At 44.6% G+C, this 19,061-nt stretch overlaps 1 protein-coding gene across 1 annotated transcript in view; it reads right to left on the bottom strand.

Moving 5' to 3' along the window:
- The window catches only part of CACHD1 (cache domain containing 1), a gene marked incomplete at its 3' end in the record, with an annotated part of 109,946 nt that overhangs the window by 36,050 nt on the left and 54,835 nt on the right, over positions 1-19,061 (bottom strand). Inside the window, exons 4-5 of the mRNA XM_080624064.1 lie at positions 12,786-12,892; positions 4-130 (exon numbers count right to left, since the gene is read on the bottom strand). Of these exons, the coding sequence (XP_080480190.1) occupies positions 4-130; positions 12,786-12,892 (234 nt within the window). The remainder of the gene's footprint in view (positions 1-3; positions 131-12,785; positions 12,893-19,061) is intronic.

The following is a 19,061-nucleotide window of genomic DNA, read 5'->3' on the forward strand; positions in this document are numbered from 1 at the left end:
TACCTGCTGCGATGTTCATAGCTGCCTTTGCACCGGAACTTGTGGGCTGGGAAGACAGTGAAAATGCCTTCTTCTGAGCTGAAATACTGCCACTTAATTCCTGGGTTAGACTTCAGGTTATCAGCAAGAACTGGAGGTTGGAGAAGTAAAACGAAAGATGAAGTAGAGTTACAAAGGGAGGTCAAACTGGAGATACGTGTATTCAAGGCCTCTCTCATATATGCTTGGAGAAGAAAAACCAGGGTCCCAACACAAAATACAAGTAGTTCTATCTGAGGACTGATAGAGCTTCACAAAGTTAAAGTCTTTTGGAAACTTAACACTGCATTTGACAGGTTTTGTTTAATATATGATGACAGTTCCTGAATCTCTGAAGTATAACTGGATCCCAGGAAGCCAAAACAGGAGCAAGAAAGGAAGAGGTTAAGGCAATTATATATAATACGCATATATACAAATATTACATGTAATGATAAACATATTGTCCACATAGTTTTCATAAAGAAAAACCCCATAATATTAAAAAAATAATAATCATGTGTTCTTTATAGTGAAATAACACCAAAATATTCACTATGTTTGCTGCTTACAGCTCAGTAACCAAACCTGTTAACCTCCCCTATTCTGACATCTGTATGAAATGTCCACATGAGCATTTAGCACAGATAGTTTTACGTGCAAATGTGGGTCAAGGAAGACCTCACCGTACAGAAACAGTTGAAAAGGTTAATAAAAACAAAAGGGAGACTCTTTCCTCTTTGTCCCTCGTGCTCTCCTATTAGTGCGGGGGAGAGAGGCACAGCTCCCACTCTTGGGACTCCAGAATTTCTTCAAGTTTCTCATTATCCCTGTGCCATGATTAATTTAACGAGGCTGTGGACCCCCCAAGGCTTTCTTGTTAGGGGAAACAGGCACTCTTCAGGGAAAACACAGCATCTTCCCTCAAAGAGTTACGCAATGGCCACACTCTCCACGTGCCAGCTGGTGGGTGGTGGCTCTGTGCTGCTTCCACCCATCCTCACCATGAGCATCTCCACTACATTCCCATTTCAAGACCATAAAATACAGAGAGCATGATAACAACGGTTCTCAGCAGCTACATTGCAACTTCCCTCCAGGCCTCTCGGACTCTGCAGCAGGTGATTATCAGTTAGTCATTGCATGGACAAAAAGTGAAGAACAAAGAAGAGAAATGACACGTTCCCAAGTGGGGCAGACAAGCAGGTACAGAGCTCAGAACATAACCGTAGGGTACCAGCCTCAAACCTTTCTGTCATTTATAGGCTACATTCATTCCCTTTAAAATGTGCTTGTAATCTCTAAGGACTTCTTAATGCAAACAATAAAAGCAATTCAAAAGCTACAGCTTAGTGATATGAACACAACTGATTACATTAGTAAAGCCACGAAATACCACCAAAACCAACAACCAAAATAAAGCAGCTACCCCAGGGCCGAGACCATCTGCACTAATAACTTATAAAGATATTTAATACACCCAGCCAACAGAGGGTACAGATATTGTGGATATCTCAAGCACTCTGAGCCCAAGTGAGGACAAAGATGATGCTGGAACCACCCGAGGTAGAGGTGGTATTGGGATTTCTGCCTCATAGAATCCCAGCCTGGTTTGGACCCCTGCCACTTTCCCCCCCACTTTCCAACCCCTGCCACGGGCAGGGACACCTTCCACTAGAGCAGCTTGCTCCAAGCCCCTGTGTCCAACCTGGCCTTGAACACTGCCAGGGATGGGGCAGCCACAGCTTCTCTGGGCACCCTGTGCCAGCGCCTCAGCACCCTCACAGGGAAGAGCTTCCTTAAATGAAATGTCCTCACTGCCACTGGGGCATGCACCTCGACTGCTCTCCCTGCAAGCTGGAGAGATGAAGGGATCAGAATTCATCCCACACAAACACCAGCTTTGCCATGCCAGTGACTAAAGGCAGCCATAGGCCTGCTGAGGCTCTTAAAGCAAGAGGAAGATTGCTCCCAGGAGAGAGGGAACAGAAAGACACTAGCATGGGGACAGCAGTAATAGGTTTATATCCTATTTGGGGCCAATCATCATCTCTGCTTGCAACAAACTGAAAATAAAACTTGAATTCTTTAGCATCACCTAAGATGGATCATATCAGCCTAAAATGCATTAAGTAAAAGGCATTTCCTTGCCATTTCTCCTTTCAGGTTCGATTACAAAAGTAGCCAGAACCAAGGGGAACTCTGATTTACTGATTTACAGTACTTCACCTTTAGCTGAGCATTAACTGCAGGCACTTCCCTTAGGACTGACCCTGAAAATAGGCCCAAGAATTTCATCTCCTGGATCTCATTCATTATCAAATACGCCAATATTTGGGTTGGAAATCTCCACAGGGCACATTTCAAACCACAGCCAGACATTTACAACAAACCATCCACATGGAGCATAGTCTAAGTTCAACATCCTCAACAGTTTAGCACTTACTCAAGTTTCCCTGTCTGGCTGTGGCCACGAAGTTTTCTCCACATTCAGTTCAGCGTAATTACCCTGCAAAAACCACTATTTTGGGGGTTTTCCCTTGCTTTTTGCCACAGTTTTTTGTATTTCCATAATGCCTCGAAGTCCCACTGGAAGTCCTGGTTGATCCCTGTTGATTTTGTACAAAGACGCAGCTTTGCACAGTTGTGGCTTTGAAGAACTTGGTGCCTCAACGGACTGAAGAAGAAAGAAGAACATGATACTGAAATGGTTGATGAAGGTTTTCCCAGTGCATTGATGACTCAGTTGGGAATCAGAACCACACTCTGCTCACACCTCTCACTTTCTCATCCTTCTCTCAAAAATACCAATTCAACTCCAACAGCGATGCCAAAGCTTGCATCTCCCTCTTTCCTGTGCACACGTAAAACCAGCTTGGAGATGCTCTTGGGAGCAAGAATCTTTTGTCTCATCAATTTTGACACCTTCAAAGAAAGCACACATGATCCCGTAACAAAATGTCAAACAAATTTCACAGAACCATGGAATGGTTCGGGTTGGAAGGGCCCCTAAAGCTCACCCAGTTCCAACCCCTGCCACGGGCAGGGACACCTTCCACTGGAGCAGCTTGCTCCAAGCCCCTGTGTCCAACCTGGCCTTGAACACTGCCAGGGATGGGGCAGCCACAGCTTGTGACTATTGTTTGTTTCACTCAAATTCCCCCTATATTTCTCTCTTCCTTGTGTTTTCACACCTGACGTGATACCAGCTCAGCGGCACCATTTGTGATTGTACAAAGAGCAGGTTTCTCTGGTCACAGACAATGGTTTCTGTGTAGCAGGGGCACAAAATCTCAGATCTGAACATTGCCAAATTTAGGTATCATGAAAAACTTCACCAAAAATCAGTTTTAATTAAAACCAAACCCAAACTAATCCAGAGTTTCCAGCTTTTCCGTCCGGGACTGCCAGAAATGCCTCTCTCCAGAGCACCCATCCACTTTTCCTTTCTGAAATCTTGCTTGGGAAAACCCTGATTGATTTCTGAACTCACTGAGGGTTTGGCAGCCCAAGCCTTTGGAGAACGTGCAGCACTGGTGCTCACAGCCCACGCAAGCTCTCCTGCATGGGAGCACATGGCACAGCTATAGCTGTGGGAATCCAGGAAAGCACCTGATAACATTTCAAGCTGGAAAGAGAAACCTGGGGGAAAAAATCCTTTAATAGTATCAAAATCTTGGAAACAATCAAAAAAGGAAAATCATAACTATTTACAAATGCTTTTTTAAACACTGTGTTTCAGCAGCGTGTGACAATCAACATTAACCATTCTACTACAATACCAATAACTGACAAAAGCTAATGCAAAGCACTTGGGATGTGGATGTTATTTCTGGTCCAGATGTCACAGGAGAGCCACACAGCTCTACCATGCGAAGGGCACAATGAAGTGAGTGAGCAAATCACTCAAGTGTTTTGGCTATTCATTTAGGTGCAGGCATGGAGCACTGAGGGACAGTCCAGCATGGGCCCTGAGTGCTTCTTCTGGACACTGGATTTTTCAGGAAGACATTGAGACATCAGATGGGGCTTGGAGCAAGCTGTTCTAGTGGAAGATGTCCCTGCCCATGGCCAGGGCTGGGACTGGACGAGTTTTAAGGTCCCTTCTAACATAAAGCAGTCTGGGATTAGATGTCTCCTTTGATACCATGCTGATGCAGGAGGTCTAGAGACACAGCTGAGAGAGACCCCTTTCAGATGCCTTTACATCTCTGCTGCTTGACGCTGCCAATTAGGCAATACCACAGAGCCTTGGGTGACACGGTCTAGTGTGAGGCGTCCCTGCCCATGGCAGGGGCGTTGGAATGATCCTAAGGTCCTTGCCAACTCAAACCATTCTATGGTACTATTATTCTATGATTCCATCGAACATTTAGATCCTGCTTTTTATGTGTAGCCACCAGGATTTCATAGTGCTGGGGGTGAAGCGTGGCAGTTGTTTTGTATAAAGAGGTTGAATTTCTGCTATTTAAGGGGTTTTTATTGGTTACAGAACTTGAAAAATGTATTTTCTAATCAGACACATGAACACTCAGTTAAAGCCTGGATGAAAAAACTTGTCCAGTTTCATATAGTAATGATTAAACCCCCACAACTTTTAACTATAAACTCCTTTATTTTAATGCTGTTGCTGAAATTACAGATAAACTTCTCATTCCCACAAGGACACAGCTTGTATTTATTTTCCCAGGAGAGCATTTGGATTTTAAAAGTGCTCATTTTCCCCATAAAACAACAGGTTTCGAACTTCAAACTCCCTCCTTACAGCCTCGGTGCCTCTCTCTGCTTTTCCTCCTTCTTAAAGAGTTCTGCTCATGTTTTCCTTCAGCCAGTTCACTAATGCCCTCCCCAGAGACTACCAGTTTTATCATAACTCTTGGCTTTCTTCTTCTCTTCTTTCCCTTTCCTATGAGCACAGCAGACAATCTCCCAGCAGATAAGCCATGGCTACGGAATACATACTTCTTCTCTAAGCGCGCTCTTATTTTCCATCGCTAAAGCTGTAAGAATGTCCTGCAGATATTTCCTGCCAGGACACCCAGCAGACGCTTTTTTTTAGCCTAACCTCCCTTAGCCCAGACTTTCCACTCCCTCAGTCGCTGGTCTGTGCTTGATTCCCACCTCCTCCTTCCAGCAAAGCCAGCCTCTGGAAAGGTTACGCAATCAAAAGACACCCAAAAAACCATACTGCAAGATGAGTTGCCTGCCTCGCCTATAGCTAAGGGCTAAATCTGTCAATTGGACCCTTGGCAGCACCAGCAGAAACGTGTGCAGGGCATCTCACTGCACTCACTTTCAGTATCCATATAGAATCACAGAATCCCAGCCTGGTTTGTGTTGGAAGGGACCTTAAAGCTCATCCAGCTCCAACCCCTGCCACGGGCAGGGACCCCTTCCACTGGAGCAGCTTGCTCCAAGCCCCTGTGTCCAACCTGGCCTTGAACACTGTCAGGGATGGGGCAGCCACAGCTTCTCTGGGCACCCTGTGCCAGCGCCTCAGCACCCTCACAGGGAAGAGCTTCTGCCTAAGAGCTCATCTCAGTCTCCCCTCTGGCGGGTTAAAGCCATTCCCCTTGGCCTGTCCCTACAGGCCCCTGGCCAAAGCCCCTCTCCAGGTTTCTTGTCAACTTCATATACTTGACCCGTGATTCACATTTTAACCCCAAAAGGAATGATCAGGTTCAGTGATTTTGCCAGTACAAGGTGGTTCCCATCTGCCTCTTCTAATACAAATGACAAAGTATTTTGTATTACTGAGTACGTGCAATGGCTTTGCATTTCTAAGCAAGCATCACCACTAAATAAAGACCCAGCCTTGATATCACACTACTTGGAGGAAGCCAAGAGCCCAAGCCCTATAAACTCATACATCTTAGTGGAATCCCTTAATTCCAGACGCAAACTGGGGATATAAATGGCCAAATGGGAGCTGCCCATGAGCTGCTGCCAAGTCACTCTGAAACCTCCATCCCCTCTTACAATGCAGCACCATCTGACCCCAGATTCTGCTGCAGACAGAAGTTGTTGGAAAGTATTAACATGAGAGCATGTGAAATGATCATTCTATCTCATTATAAATATCTCACAAGGCAAAAAGGACCTTTAGAAAGAAAGCCCTATGTGATAGAGTTTATAAACTTCAAAGGGAATGCGATATGATAACACTTAGCACTTCTAGATACCACTTTCCATCTTCAAAGCATATTCAAATCATTAACTAATTGATCTTCAAAGAACAGCACAGTCAGTGGGAATAAAAAAGGGAACTACTGAACATAATTGCTCATTATAAAAGTGTTTCTTACAGTTCTCTCCTTTCGCATTACATTCACTGAGCTGCAGACCCCATGTCTGAGCCTGCAAAAACGGAGAAGTGTCATTTCCTGTGCCATGCACATACTGCAGCTCTTCTCTGAGAAGTATCTCCATTAAAGATAATCATCATGGAGGTACTTTAGTGCTCCCCAGAAACAACAGCAGAAAGCAAATGTGTTCATTCAACAAGTAAATACATTCTCTAACTCTCCAGACCTTCAAACGCGGTCCAGGCTTTTCTGAGTCAAACTGGCTCGCACATTTTCACCAGGAATAAAAGGGTTTGGAGCTCAAACCCAATTAAAATTCTGCTGATGGCACGAGCCAGGATGGAGCCCGGCTCCCTCCTTCGGGGTTCTTCTGACTCTGAAGGTGAAAGAAGTAAAACACCCTTTCAATTTAAGGAATGAGCCCAGCTTTCTTGATTAAAAGGATTTGGAAGGGGGGCATTAACTCCTCTGCTCAAATCCCTCCCAACTATTGTAACACACTCAAACTAGCAGTATAAAATACAGCACTATAAGGAACATGACCAAAGCGATCAGCACCTCAAATAAGGCACAGAGAAAATTTATTGAGCAACTTGGTAGAATCTCTGTGTATCACTGAGGAAGGGCATCTGCTAAAGCTGCCTGGCTTGAACCAGGCATTTCAGCACTTTGAAGGATGAGAAGGAGAAAGATTTATTGGTTCCTTATTTATTTAAAAGGAAAAAAACTTGAAGGAATCTGATAACATAATGCACTGGCTCTAGGTAAGATTTTGTCATCTAATAAATAAAGGACTATTCATCCTAGTGAGGACAGATCTCTTAGTCTAACTAACCAAGGCCTGTGATTCCATCTGACCAATAAAGACTCTCCTTAACTAGTTTGTAGTAATGGCTAAAAGGAACCCAAATGGAAAACTCAAGCCAAGATGAAGCAAAACCTTCTTAAGACATTAAAAAAGTCACCTGATATCAAGAAAAGAAAGTGCAAAGCATCACTTTTTAAGGGTTGAGAGAAGAGACACGTGCATCTATTTTTCTTCCTCCTCCCTTCCTCAAGATTAATGTTTATTTTCCTTTTATATTATAAAAAATCCACTGGAAAACTGCAAAAAAACCCTCAAATTCTTTATTATGGAAAGTTTCATGAGCTACACTTACCCTTCCTAACACATTGTTCAGCCCAGAAGCTGAGGTTGGTGTTTGCACCAAGGGCTCTCCCCAGCCCTGCTCCTGTGGCTTGCCTGGAGTCTGCGGTGCAAATTCCATTCCCTTTCAACACCTCCAAGCTCCCCACTCTGATCCCACTTTCTTACGCTGGGCCAAGATTAACATTGAAAGAATTGAGAGCGAGGGCAAACAGAGCAGAGTTTAAATTTGTGTTTTGCTGAGAGCTTTTTATAGGCCGGATTATGTAAACTGCAAAACTCATGTGGGAAAAGAGATACTCATGGGAATTAGGGGTTTTCTTAACATCAAGAATGAAATGATCAACTCATTTGGAAAGATAACCTGGTTGCCCAGAGAAGCTGCTGCCGCCCCATCCCTGGCAGTGTTCAAGGCCAGGTTGGACACAGGGGCTTGGAGCAAGCTGCTCCAGTGGAAGGGGTCCCTGCCCGTGGCAGGGGTTGCAGCTGGATGAGCTTTAAGGTCCCTTCAACCCAAACCAGGCTGGGATTCTGGGATTCTATGGACAGCCAAGGCTGTTTTACGAAACCGGAAAAACTAGGGGAGCTCCTGTTTCTGGGCTGGAGGAGCAGAGGCCTTTCAAAACTCTCTGTTGGCTCCTCCCCAACACTCTGCATCCAATGGGAAAAACAGCATAACACAGTTTTGGGGAAGCTGTGGCTTCCCATCCTGCCTCTAAGTCTAAACAAGGAAAGCAAGGCAGGAGAGAAAAAACACCATCAAAATACTCAGATTTACCAAGAACTCTCAGGCTTTTTAAAGCAGAAAATTCAGGCTGAGGTAGAGTCTGAATCCAACGTGCAACAGGTATTTCTCACTAGCTCTATGTGAGGGTACTTATAAGAGAAGTAAGAAATAGATGAGATTAGAGGAAATTTCTTCCGTTTGATCTTTATCCTCTTTCAAAGGAGCAATGAATACACACACGTGAAGTCATTGAGAAACAGGTTCTGTGCAGAGAGTGCTCTGTCCTAAGTGTATCCTCATAGGAGAACGATTCACAAAACCAGGTCACTGCAGAACTAAGAAAACATAAAGAGTTTGGAGAGACAGATGACATTAAGTGCTCTTTAAAACCATTTCTAACCTGACAGCTATCTTCACAGCTGTAAGGATGCTGCTGCACTGACAGCACTTTGTCCTTCTAACCAAAACTGCTTCCCAATCTACAAACAGATCAATCTGTCCCAAGCCAGCTATTGTCTCAGCCCATGAAGTCCTTAGGGCACAGACTGCTGTTCTGGCACAACAGGTCATGGCCCATGACTACATAAGCAACCACTACAGATACCACCAGCACAATACCTCCACCCACAAAACGAACACCTGGCCTCTGCCCCTAACCAGTTTATTCCAAAACCCAAATACTTCTGCAGTGATACAGGGACACTGCTTTGGACATGGGCAATGGCCAGCTCCACACCAGCATTATTCTGCTTGACCCTTCCCACAGCAGCCTTTCCTGAAGCCACACCAGTCTCCTGTTTCTGTGGCTGGAGCGGTGAAGATCATGTAGCTTAGATGCTCTCAGCTGAGGACCACAGAACTGTCATCTTGCAGACTTTCAAGCACCTTCACACAAGGATGAAAGGAATCATAGAACAGTCTCAGCACCCTCACAGGGAAGAGCTTCTGCCTAAGAGCTCATCTCAGCCTCCCCTCTGGCAGGTTCAAGCCATTCCCCTTGGCCTGTCCCTACAGGCCCTTGTCCCAAGCCCCTCTCCAGCTTTCCTGTAGCCCCTTTAGGCACTGGAGCTGCTCTGAGGTCTCCCCTTCAGGAGCCCTCTCTTCTCCAGGCTGCCCCAGCCCAGCTCTCTCAGCCTGGCTCCAGAGCAGAGCTGCTCCAGCCCTCGCAGCATCTCCATGGCCTCCTCTGCCCTCGCTCCAACAGCTCCACGTCCCTCTTGTGCTGCTGCCCCAGAGCTGGATCAGGGCTGCAGGGGGGGCCTCACAGAGCGCAGCAGAGGGGCAGGATCCCCTCCCTGAGCTGCTGCTCACGCTCTGGGGGTGCAGCCCAGCACATGGGGGGGTTCTGGGCTCAAGCGCACACTGAAGCTGGGTCATGGGGAACTTCTCACCCAGCACCCCCAGAAGTAATGTTATTCCTTGTAGAAAACTCATTTCACTAGATGAGTACCAAATATCAACTTTTGTTTCTCAAATAAACCTGCTTCCACCTCCTTTTTCTGCAACAATCCACTCCTTCTATTGCATTTCTCTGATACAGGCGTTTCCTTGCTAACAAAAAAACCTCCCCCAAAGGCTGTGTTTCTGAGAGCTGCTAACAGGAAAGCTGGAGGAGACTCTGCTGTCAATATATCCTGAAGCACTTCCCTGTTCCTGCTATCAGTCCAATTCCCTGCTCTCCTCTGCTGCTCTGTTCTGCCAATGCCATTTGCTGAAGACACTCCTTTCATCAGGAAGCTTTCAAGCCGGAGGCAAGGGAAGAGGAGGCGACTCAGGTCTCACTGTGGAGCCAGGACAACACGAAGCTTAAACATGCCTCTGTGAGAATTCAAACCAGAAATGTATGAAATGTTTAGAGGAAACTGCAGTTTATTTGTTTCCCACCACTCAAGAAGGATTATTTCTGTAATCCTTTTTTACATCCATCTTCTGCAGTAGAAAAATAATGGGGTTTAATGAAATAAAACCCATTGATTCATTCAATGCTTTGATTTGTTAGTGCCTGAAAACTTGCTTTCAAAAATTATTCTGATTAAGCAACAGCTGTATGTGATTTTAAACATTATTTTAACAAAAAGAAGTTGTTTTCTTGAGGTTTTTTAGTAGAAATATAGCTTATGAGTAAAACAAACCCCAGCAAACCCTAGGAAGTGAACAAAGACTGCCTAGCTTTAGGATGGAAAACTACACAATTTACAGTGATGAGATGTATGTCAGGAAATCAGCTTGTCTGGCCAGCACCTGCATTCAAGATGTGGCATACAGTGGATGGGATGGAAAGGAACCTACAAGGACTGTTCCTTTTTTAGATTTCAGTAAACATCCAGAAAGCAAAGCTGCAAGAAGGGGAACAGAAACGGAGGCTTGAGAGGAATCTGGGCTTCTTTCATCCTATCTGTTGCAAGATACGCAAACGCTGTGTGCAGGGTGAGGGTAGAATGGCAGGTCTGCCTCTACATCAGGCAGGTTAAAAACAATAAACTAGGAACATGAGCCGCCTTCAGTGTGCACTTGTAGCGCAGAAAGGGCTACAAGCTACACTAAGGGGAAATCCTGCCTGACCAATTTGGTGGCCTTCTATGATGGGGCTACGAAACTGATGGCCAGGGACAGAGCAGTTGACGTCATCTACCTGGACTTGTGCAAAGCCTTTGACACTGTCCCACACGACATCCTTGTCTCTAAACTGGAGAGACATCAATTTGATGGGTGAACCACTTGGTGGATAAAGAACTGGCTGGATGGCCGCACGCAAAGAGTTGTGGTCAATGGCTCGATGTCCGGCTGGAGACCGGTAACGAGTGGTGTCCCTCAGGGATCGGTGTTGGGACCGGTCTTGTTCAACATCTTTGTCGGTGACATGGACAGTGGGATTGAGTGCGCCCTCAGCAAGTTTGCCGATGACACCAAGCTGTGTGGTTCGGTTGATATGCCGGAGGGAAGGGATGCCATCCAGAGGGACCTCGACATGCTTGTGAGGTGGGCTGATGCCAACCTGATGAAGTTTAACCATGCCAAGTGCAAGGGCCTACACCTGGGTTGGAGCAATCCCAGGCACAGCTACAGGTTGGGCAGAGAAGAGATTCAGAGCAGCCCTGCAGAGAAGGACTTGGGGGTGTTGGTCGATGAGAAAATGAACATGAGCCGGCTGCAGTGTGCGCTCGCAGCCCAGAAAGCAACCGTATCCTGGGCTGCATCAAGAGCAGCGTGACCAGCAGGTCGAAGGAGGTGATCCTGCCCCTCTGCTCTGCTCTTGTGAGACCTCACTTGGAGCATTGTGTGCAGTTCTGGTGTCCTCAACATAAAAAGGACATGGAACTGTTGGAACAAGTCCAGAGGAGGCCACGAGGATGATCAGGGACTGGAGCACCTCCTGTATGAAGACAGGGTGAGAAAGTTGGGGCTGTTCAGCCTGGAGAAGAGAAGCTGCGTGGAGACCTCAGAGCAGCTTCCAGTATCTGAAGGGGGCCTACAAGGATGCTGGGGATGGACTCTTCATCAGGGACTGTAGTGACAGGACATGGGGTAACGGGTTCAAACTGAAACAGGGGAAGTTTAGATTGGATCTAAGGAAGAAATTCTTTACTGAGAGGGTGGTGAGGCACTGGAATGGGTTGCCCAGGGAGGTTGTGAATGCTCCATCCTTGGCAGTGTTCAAGGCCAGGTTGGACAGAGTTGAGTGTGAGTTGGACATGGTTTAGTGTGAGGTGTCCCTGCCCATGGCAGGGGGGTTGGAACTGGATGATCTTAAGGTCCTTTCCAACCCAAGCCATTCTGTGATTCTATGATTTTATTCCAAAAGACGCATCAAAATTAAAATAATAATTAAAATAATTGAGCAAGCTGCTCTAGTGGAAGGTGTCCCTGCCCATGGCAGGGGTTGGAACTGTGTGAACTTTAAGGTCCCTTCCAAAATAAACCATTCCATGAATCTAAATTCTCTCAAGACTGAAATCCATGTATTAATTCAAACAAAAAGAAAACCTTGCTGCACCAAAGGACCAAAAGCTGAATTTTTCAGGGATAAGTCATGTATTTTGGTCCACATTTCTAGCTCTTTAAGCATGTTACGCAAATGCATGAAGTGTTGAGATGGAAATGCCCTGACAAGACAAAGAAAGGAAGTATTTCAGGATGTCCTTATATTTTGTAGCTTTTGCATATCGCTGCAAACGCAGCCTCACATTAGCTGAACTGAGCTAAGAAGATCAGAGCAACTTCTCTGCACAGCCCCTTCAGCAGCTGACACTACGGATGCCAAAGCAGACAGGCCGAGGAAAGAAAGTGCCTTGGAATAAAAGAAAGGAGAAGAAATAAAAAGTACATAAACCACAACAAAATTATCCATGGTAGGCTGCAATAAAATCTTCATGCCGTTTTCATAAAGTACTTAGACTAAGGGCATTACTTTAGGTATCATCTTTCCATCATGAAATCTCAAATTAAGAGCAGTGTGACAGTTTGAAGGAGAAAGAAACGCTTGTTGCTATGGCAATCAATGCTGATTCCCTCTGCCAAGGAAATGTTCAAGTGCGCTGGAAATAAAAGACCCCTACAGCAGAGAAAAAAGCAGAACTCTACAACTTACCAGAATTTAAGTCCCGTCCAGGATTGAAGGCCCTGCTGTTGACAGTGGTAGACAGTCTATCACAGCTGATAGTTCGAGAAACGTTGGTGTTAAAATTCCCATCAAATCTGAAATGACAACACCAGGATTAGCAATCTAACAGTATCTATTCAACCGACAGAGCGGTTACAATGGCAATGCATCATCTGGGATTTCAATGACAAATAATTACTTTGGAAACTCCAACATCATATATATTTAAAGGGTCCAGGAAAAACTGTGAAAACCATGGGGGATAAGCTCATCGTGGTTGTATTTACTCTATACAATAGTATGTCGCATTTTCCTTCACCATATTCCCTGAAAGACAGGATCATAAGGAAGTGGTGGTCTTTCATCTGGATTTAGGTTCCAGCGTGGGAAATGTGCACAGCATCCAGGCCTGCCATGAAGGAGTGTTTCCTCCTGCTGTTAAACCAAACTGCTTCTTGCTAGAGACTCTCTCGCAAGCACCATCATTTCATCTTCCACTTTTAAAAGCTTTATTCCCAGTGTCTTGCACGAAGAGGATTTCCTCTTTGTGTCTTTACAACAAAGATCTAACAGAGCAATTGTAAACCCATTTTCTAGCCCAAAACTTGAGGATTTACATTCCAAACAGCAGAAGGAACTTGACAGCCTGAAGTTTTGTTACATTTTGGTTTGGTTAAATAATGCAAATGCTTTCATAACTCCAATGAAAAAATTATTACAGCGCAATAGTTCTGCTGACAATAAAATATAATTAAACCAATGCTTTACCAGAACAGAAATAAAAAGAGGTTTAAAGAGTTATAAATAACTGGAAACACTTCTGAAGCTTTCAAGGACTCAAATGCAGTTTCGTATCATTTAGGCCAATTTTACTTGTTAATATTTTTGTGACCTTGAACATTTTGATATTTGACTTTCGGCATGAGTATTCCAGTACTTAAAAAACCTACTGACTTCCTGTCAAAGAAACTTTCTACTATCAACCTAGTCCTCAGCAATGACAACAAACCACAAGCAAGGTCTGCATAACATCCCATTCTGGATGAAGAGCCTTTCTGGCATGAAAGCTGATAGGAAACGAGTCTTGGAAAGAAACTGAGCAGAGTAGGGGTTTGTTTAATACTGTCAGCACTAAAAAAGTAAATTACACAAAAAAAACCCCAGCTGCATCAAAAGATATCGACCAAATTACTTCAAAATGACAGCACATCCATCACAAGCTTACATATACCACTCAGCCAGTACCATTGTAATGCTATTTTGCTCTACGTACATTGTATTTGTGCCTAAGGTTCTTTATTTCATAGAATCATAGAATCCCAGCCTGGTTTGTGTTGGAAGGGACCTTAAAGCTCCTCCAGCTCCAACCCCTGCCACGGGCAGGGACACCTTCCACTAGAGCAGCTTGCTCCAAGCCCCTGTGTCCAACCTGGCCTTGAACACTGCCAGGGATGGGGCAGCCACAGCTTCTCTGGGCACCCTGGGCCAGCGCCTCAGCACCCTCACAGGGAAGAGCTTCTGCCTCAGATCTGATCTAAATTGACCCTCACCCATATAGATAGGCTATCACATAGCGGAGCCCCAAAATATTGCAAGCAGAAGCAGTATGAAAGCCAAGAACCATTCTTCTGGATGAAGATTTTGATTAAGAAACAGAAACCAGTAAGTTGCAATTACTGCAAATATGGTGCCCAGTAAGGATGGAAAAACACTGATTAGTTTGGCTTTTTCCTTACAGAGTGCTTGCTGTAAGGGCTAGCGTTTGTAGACATGAACAGACAATAAAGCAAAGCACTTCTAAATCATCCCCTTATAACAACAATTAGCAGAAACAAAAACCACAGACAGATGGAATCGGTTACACAAGGAAATTTCAAGTTACGACCACAGGAAGCAAGCCTTTCTAAGCAAACTGAAGTGCTCCTAATCCAATACATTTTCCTAAGCCAAATACAAAATAATTCCCTTCTATAGGGACATAGCTGCACCAGCCCCAGTCCAGATGCAGGATTTGCTGAGAGCCTCCATCTCTTGGTTCATGGGGTCCCCTCACACGGGATATAAGAAAACCTTTTATGACTTAGAAGCGAAAACTAAGAACAAGAAAAATCTTTGTTAAGTAGGCTGAAGATCACCACGTCTGTAAGGGACTGCACTCACTACTAGCATTCTGATACCACACATGCTCCCGAGAGGAACGCTGGAGTTCACTGTGAGCAACACTGCCGTTACATCCACAGGCCACAAGTTTGCCTTTTGTTCACGATTCCTGTCAATACAACCATATTCTAGGTTGGGCTGATGTTATTTCTGCTGAAAGCAGAGGTTTAACTTCTACTATAAAGTGAAGAATACAGCACAGCCTGCTCACAGGTTTAGGAATATGCCCTTTAAGGATAGAAGTCATTTCATAGAATCATAGAATGGTTTAGAAGGGACCTTAAAGCTCACCCAGTTCCAATCCCCTGCCACGGGCAGGGACACCTTCCTCTAGAGCAGCTTGCTCCAAGCCCCTGTGTCCAACCTGGCCTTGAACACTGCCAGGGATGGGGCAGCCACAGCTTCTCTGGGCAACCTGTGCATTATCCTCACTCTTCATGGCAAGGAAAAGAGAGAAAATGGGTGGACAGACAGCTATAAAGGTCTCCTGTCCTCTTGATCAGACCCTACCACCATCAGGTTGTAAGATGAGGAAGGGATGATATGTCAGACACCAAAAGCAGCCAAACCTTGGTGTTGTGGGCTCATCCAGTCTGTCAGGAGCTGCTTGTTGAAATCATTGGCAACCTACTCCCCAAAGTCATCTCCATGGAGGAAAAGCCTTGACATTTCACTGGCACACAGTTCTCAGATCAAGGCTATGGCTCTTCCTATCCCCATTAAAACACAACCACTTCAAAAACTTACAGCTCCTACCAAGCAAGCAAAAACATTGTTGAGTTTTTGTTGGCTAAAGAATCTCCAGACTAAGACTGATTGATAAAGGATGGGTTTCACCAAAAACATGTTTATCTCTGGGCAAAACCAGATGGAGAAGAGCTATAGTCTGCAAATTAAACATCTCCATGCTAAAGAAAGATTCCAAGCAATGCTAAAGAACTGACTCTTACAGAAAAATAATGACTTTTCAAGATGTTAGTACTCCCATCCAAAGCTATTAGTGATGGCAACAACATACCTTGCTAGCAACTAACATTATTCGTGTCTCAGAACACAGGCAGCAAATGATGAGGTTTAATTCAAAATCATCTGGAATCTTCCTCTGCTTTGATTTTATTTTGTGCCAGAAGTCGCTGCTCACACTCACTCAGTGACATGCACATCCTGACAGGCAGTTCCCACGCCACCAAAACTACTTGCTTCCCCTTACCTGGCAGAGGAGTTATATCTATCCTGATTTAAAACGATGAGTGCATTGCTACACCGCTTCTTCCTACACACAAAGCTGCCAAATGGGATTTCAGGTCTCTCAACCATGACCAGCATTAACCTGGGGTTTCAAGCAGATGAACACCAGGCTCAACTCCAGCATGCCTTCTAGAAAGGCAAAAATAAAGCTGACACCCTCAACTGCCGCACTATGGGTGCTCGTGCAGTCCCAAACAGATTGCCTCAGGCCAAGGGCATCTGTGTTCCAGCTACAAACTCCCTATTTTACAAGGCAGGTTTTACTGGAGCATATCAAAGTACTTTAACGCAAAACCCAACAAAGTCCTCCAGTCTTTCTCACTAAGCAAGTATTATGTTACCCAGCAGGTAAATGAAGACACTGATGCCCAAATAATCTGCAGCAGAGCTGGAGAAGGAAAGCAAAAATTTACAGCAGCCCAGCCCATCCTTCCTTTCTCTTCCTACAGCACCCAAGTAGCAAGAGGAGAATACAGTGAAAGGGAAAATGATCTACATAAAATACGCAGAAGAAGAATTCTTCTAACCCTCATCAGTTAAAGAACATCCCTGCGACAGACCTGTCAGCCTAGAGCAAGGACTGCTCCAGACTGAGCTGCGTGGGATGTCTACAGCAAATCTCTTTTTGGGTGCAGTTTGCCTTAAAACTGACTTTTACACCTTGCAGTGGGGTGTATTTTTAAAGTGTGACTGGTTCCACGGCACAAGGACTTTGGGAAGAGACCAGCTCCCATTGCAACTGTATGTCCTTAGAAAACCAAGACCAGAAACAGGGCAAAAGCAGCACTGTGGCAAACTAACGCTGCAATATTGGCATCCTTTTAATCACACCGTAGAATTTTCCAGGTGCTTCTTTTGGGTGCCTCTAAGTTGTTTCAGTTAAGAATGTGCTAATAACCTGTTTGGCAATCTTCCCCATTAAAACACCAACTGGAACTAAAGTTGCAACGGTGCCGTGTGGCGTTACCAGTCAATGCTCACATTCCTGGCTGTGACTACAGGTTTTACCTTCCCTATGATGCATTTATACCTTTCATGCTTTCCACACAAGTTTTACCCACACAGATGTCCCCATGGCTTTTGTTGGAAGAAGTTAAAAAGCCCAAAACTTCAATATATAAAGATTTAGCAGACAGCCATTGATCACCACCCTTCCCCTGCACAAAGGAGATGTATTTTTTACTAGAGCTCCCACTTTCGCCAGCAGCAAGACTACGAGGCAGATGATAACAGCAATGGCTGATCGAGCTCTCCACTGGGATTAGGCCCAAAATGTTCTATGTGGTAACACCACAGCCAACACTTAGGAAGTCCTCCAGAATCCTGACCACAAAACCACACCAAACCCTGTATTTTGATATTAATTAGGTTTGGTACTTACTTAAGTGGGGGGAAAAAACCAACATTGGCTGAAATTCAGTCTCAAGACAGGCCCTCTTGCTCCATCCCCATTTCCCTGCCTCTCTCTAAAAAGCCCTTCCTTCTGGATTCACTTTAATGAAGAACCAATCGAAACTGCATCCCGAGGGAGCAAACAGAGCTGCGACTCCCACTTTGATCTCTTCCCCATGGAGAAACACGCTCCCTGCCTAGCTTGCAAGATGTTCACTTGATTGACGTTTGCTCTGATGTGCAAACTGCTTTGAACTTCAGACATTAAATTCCCATCAGGCTGCACTCATTTTTATTCTCCTTCAACCCGATTTACAAGCAGGAGATCAGCGAGCGTAGAAGATAAAATACATTTGCAGCAGCTTTGAATCTGACATCAAAACAGGGCTCAAGTGAGCTCCAATTGGATTTTGTTCGGCCTGAATTTACAGCGTAAATCAACCTCTTTTGCACAGTTTTAGTTTAGGGGAAAAAAATGAAGGAGTTGCATATAAAAATGACAACTCGAGCAGCTACTGAGGGGTTCTCATTGTTTTAACGTTCATTCCTTTCACTCCCTCTCTGTCCATACAAATTTAAAGCTGATTTTAGTATGCAAATGAAATTATGTAAGTTCATTGGAAATTAAGGATTTCCTTTGAAATTCAAGACTTCCACTCCTATTTTACATAAACGCTGAAATATTCCCGCTGCATCTAAACAGAATGTGGGAAAACAATGCTTTTAGGAAAAGATTTAACAATCAAAAAGCTGCTGGTGATTCAGCCCACCGGTTTCTTCTGGCAAGGCATAGGAGTTGCTTCAATTATTTCAACTACTGCTTGAAACACTCCAAGCATACTTAGGCATAAAGAAAATGTGTTATTGGAAGGAGGGCTGCAACGCGGTAACACAAACTATTCCAAAGCCCACTATTTCACGAGGAATTTGGACACATTTACGATGTAAAACCAACAGTCCAAGAGAGCAATTTCCTAAATACCTGCTGCAGTTTATGGACAGAAGAAGGCCATGCCAAGACCAGCACTTACACACTCCCCCCATTTTCTAGCAATGCATTACTGTAGCCTGATACTCTGCAAGAACAGCAAATACATCTTAAATTTCACCTAGTGCGGCCCACCCACTTCTCCTTTGGAAGTGCAGCTCTTCAGATATTGCGGCAACTGAAGGGACGGAATGGGATTCCCGTTATCTCCCACTTAACTGCTCCGGAGAGGAAAGATAAACACAGAAAGAGCAGCGATAAAACTGAACTGCAGTAGCAAATATTTAACCATCTGTTTAAAGAAGAAGAAAAGCAGAGCACTTCTGAAGGCGATATTGCAGGCAGGGAGTAAATGATTTTCAAATATAGGTTTGTAAACTCACTTAGGCAAACAGCTCTATTAATGTTTGTAACACAACACTGCCAAGAAGTATGTTTTACCAACAAATAGTTCTCCATTCCATCTCCTTTCACAA

Source organism: Psittacula echo, assembly GCF_963264785.1.
Source record: "Psittacula echo genome assembly, chromosome: 7".
NCBI classification, from domain to species: Eukaryota; Metazoa; Chordata; class Aves; order Psittaciformes; family Psittacidae; genus Psittacula; species Psittacula echo.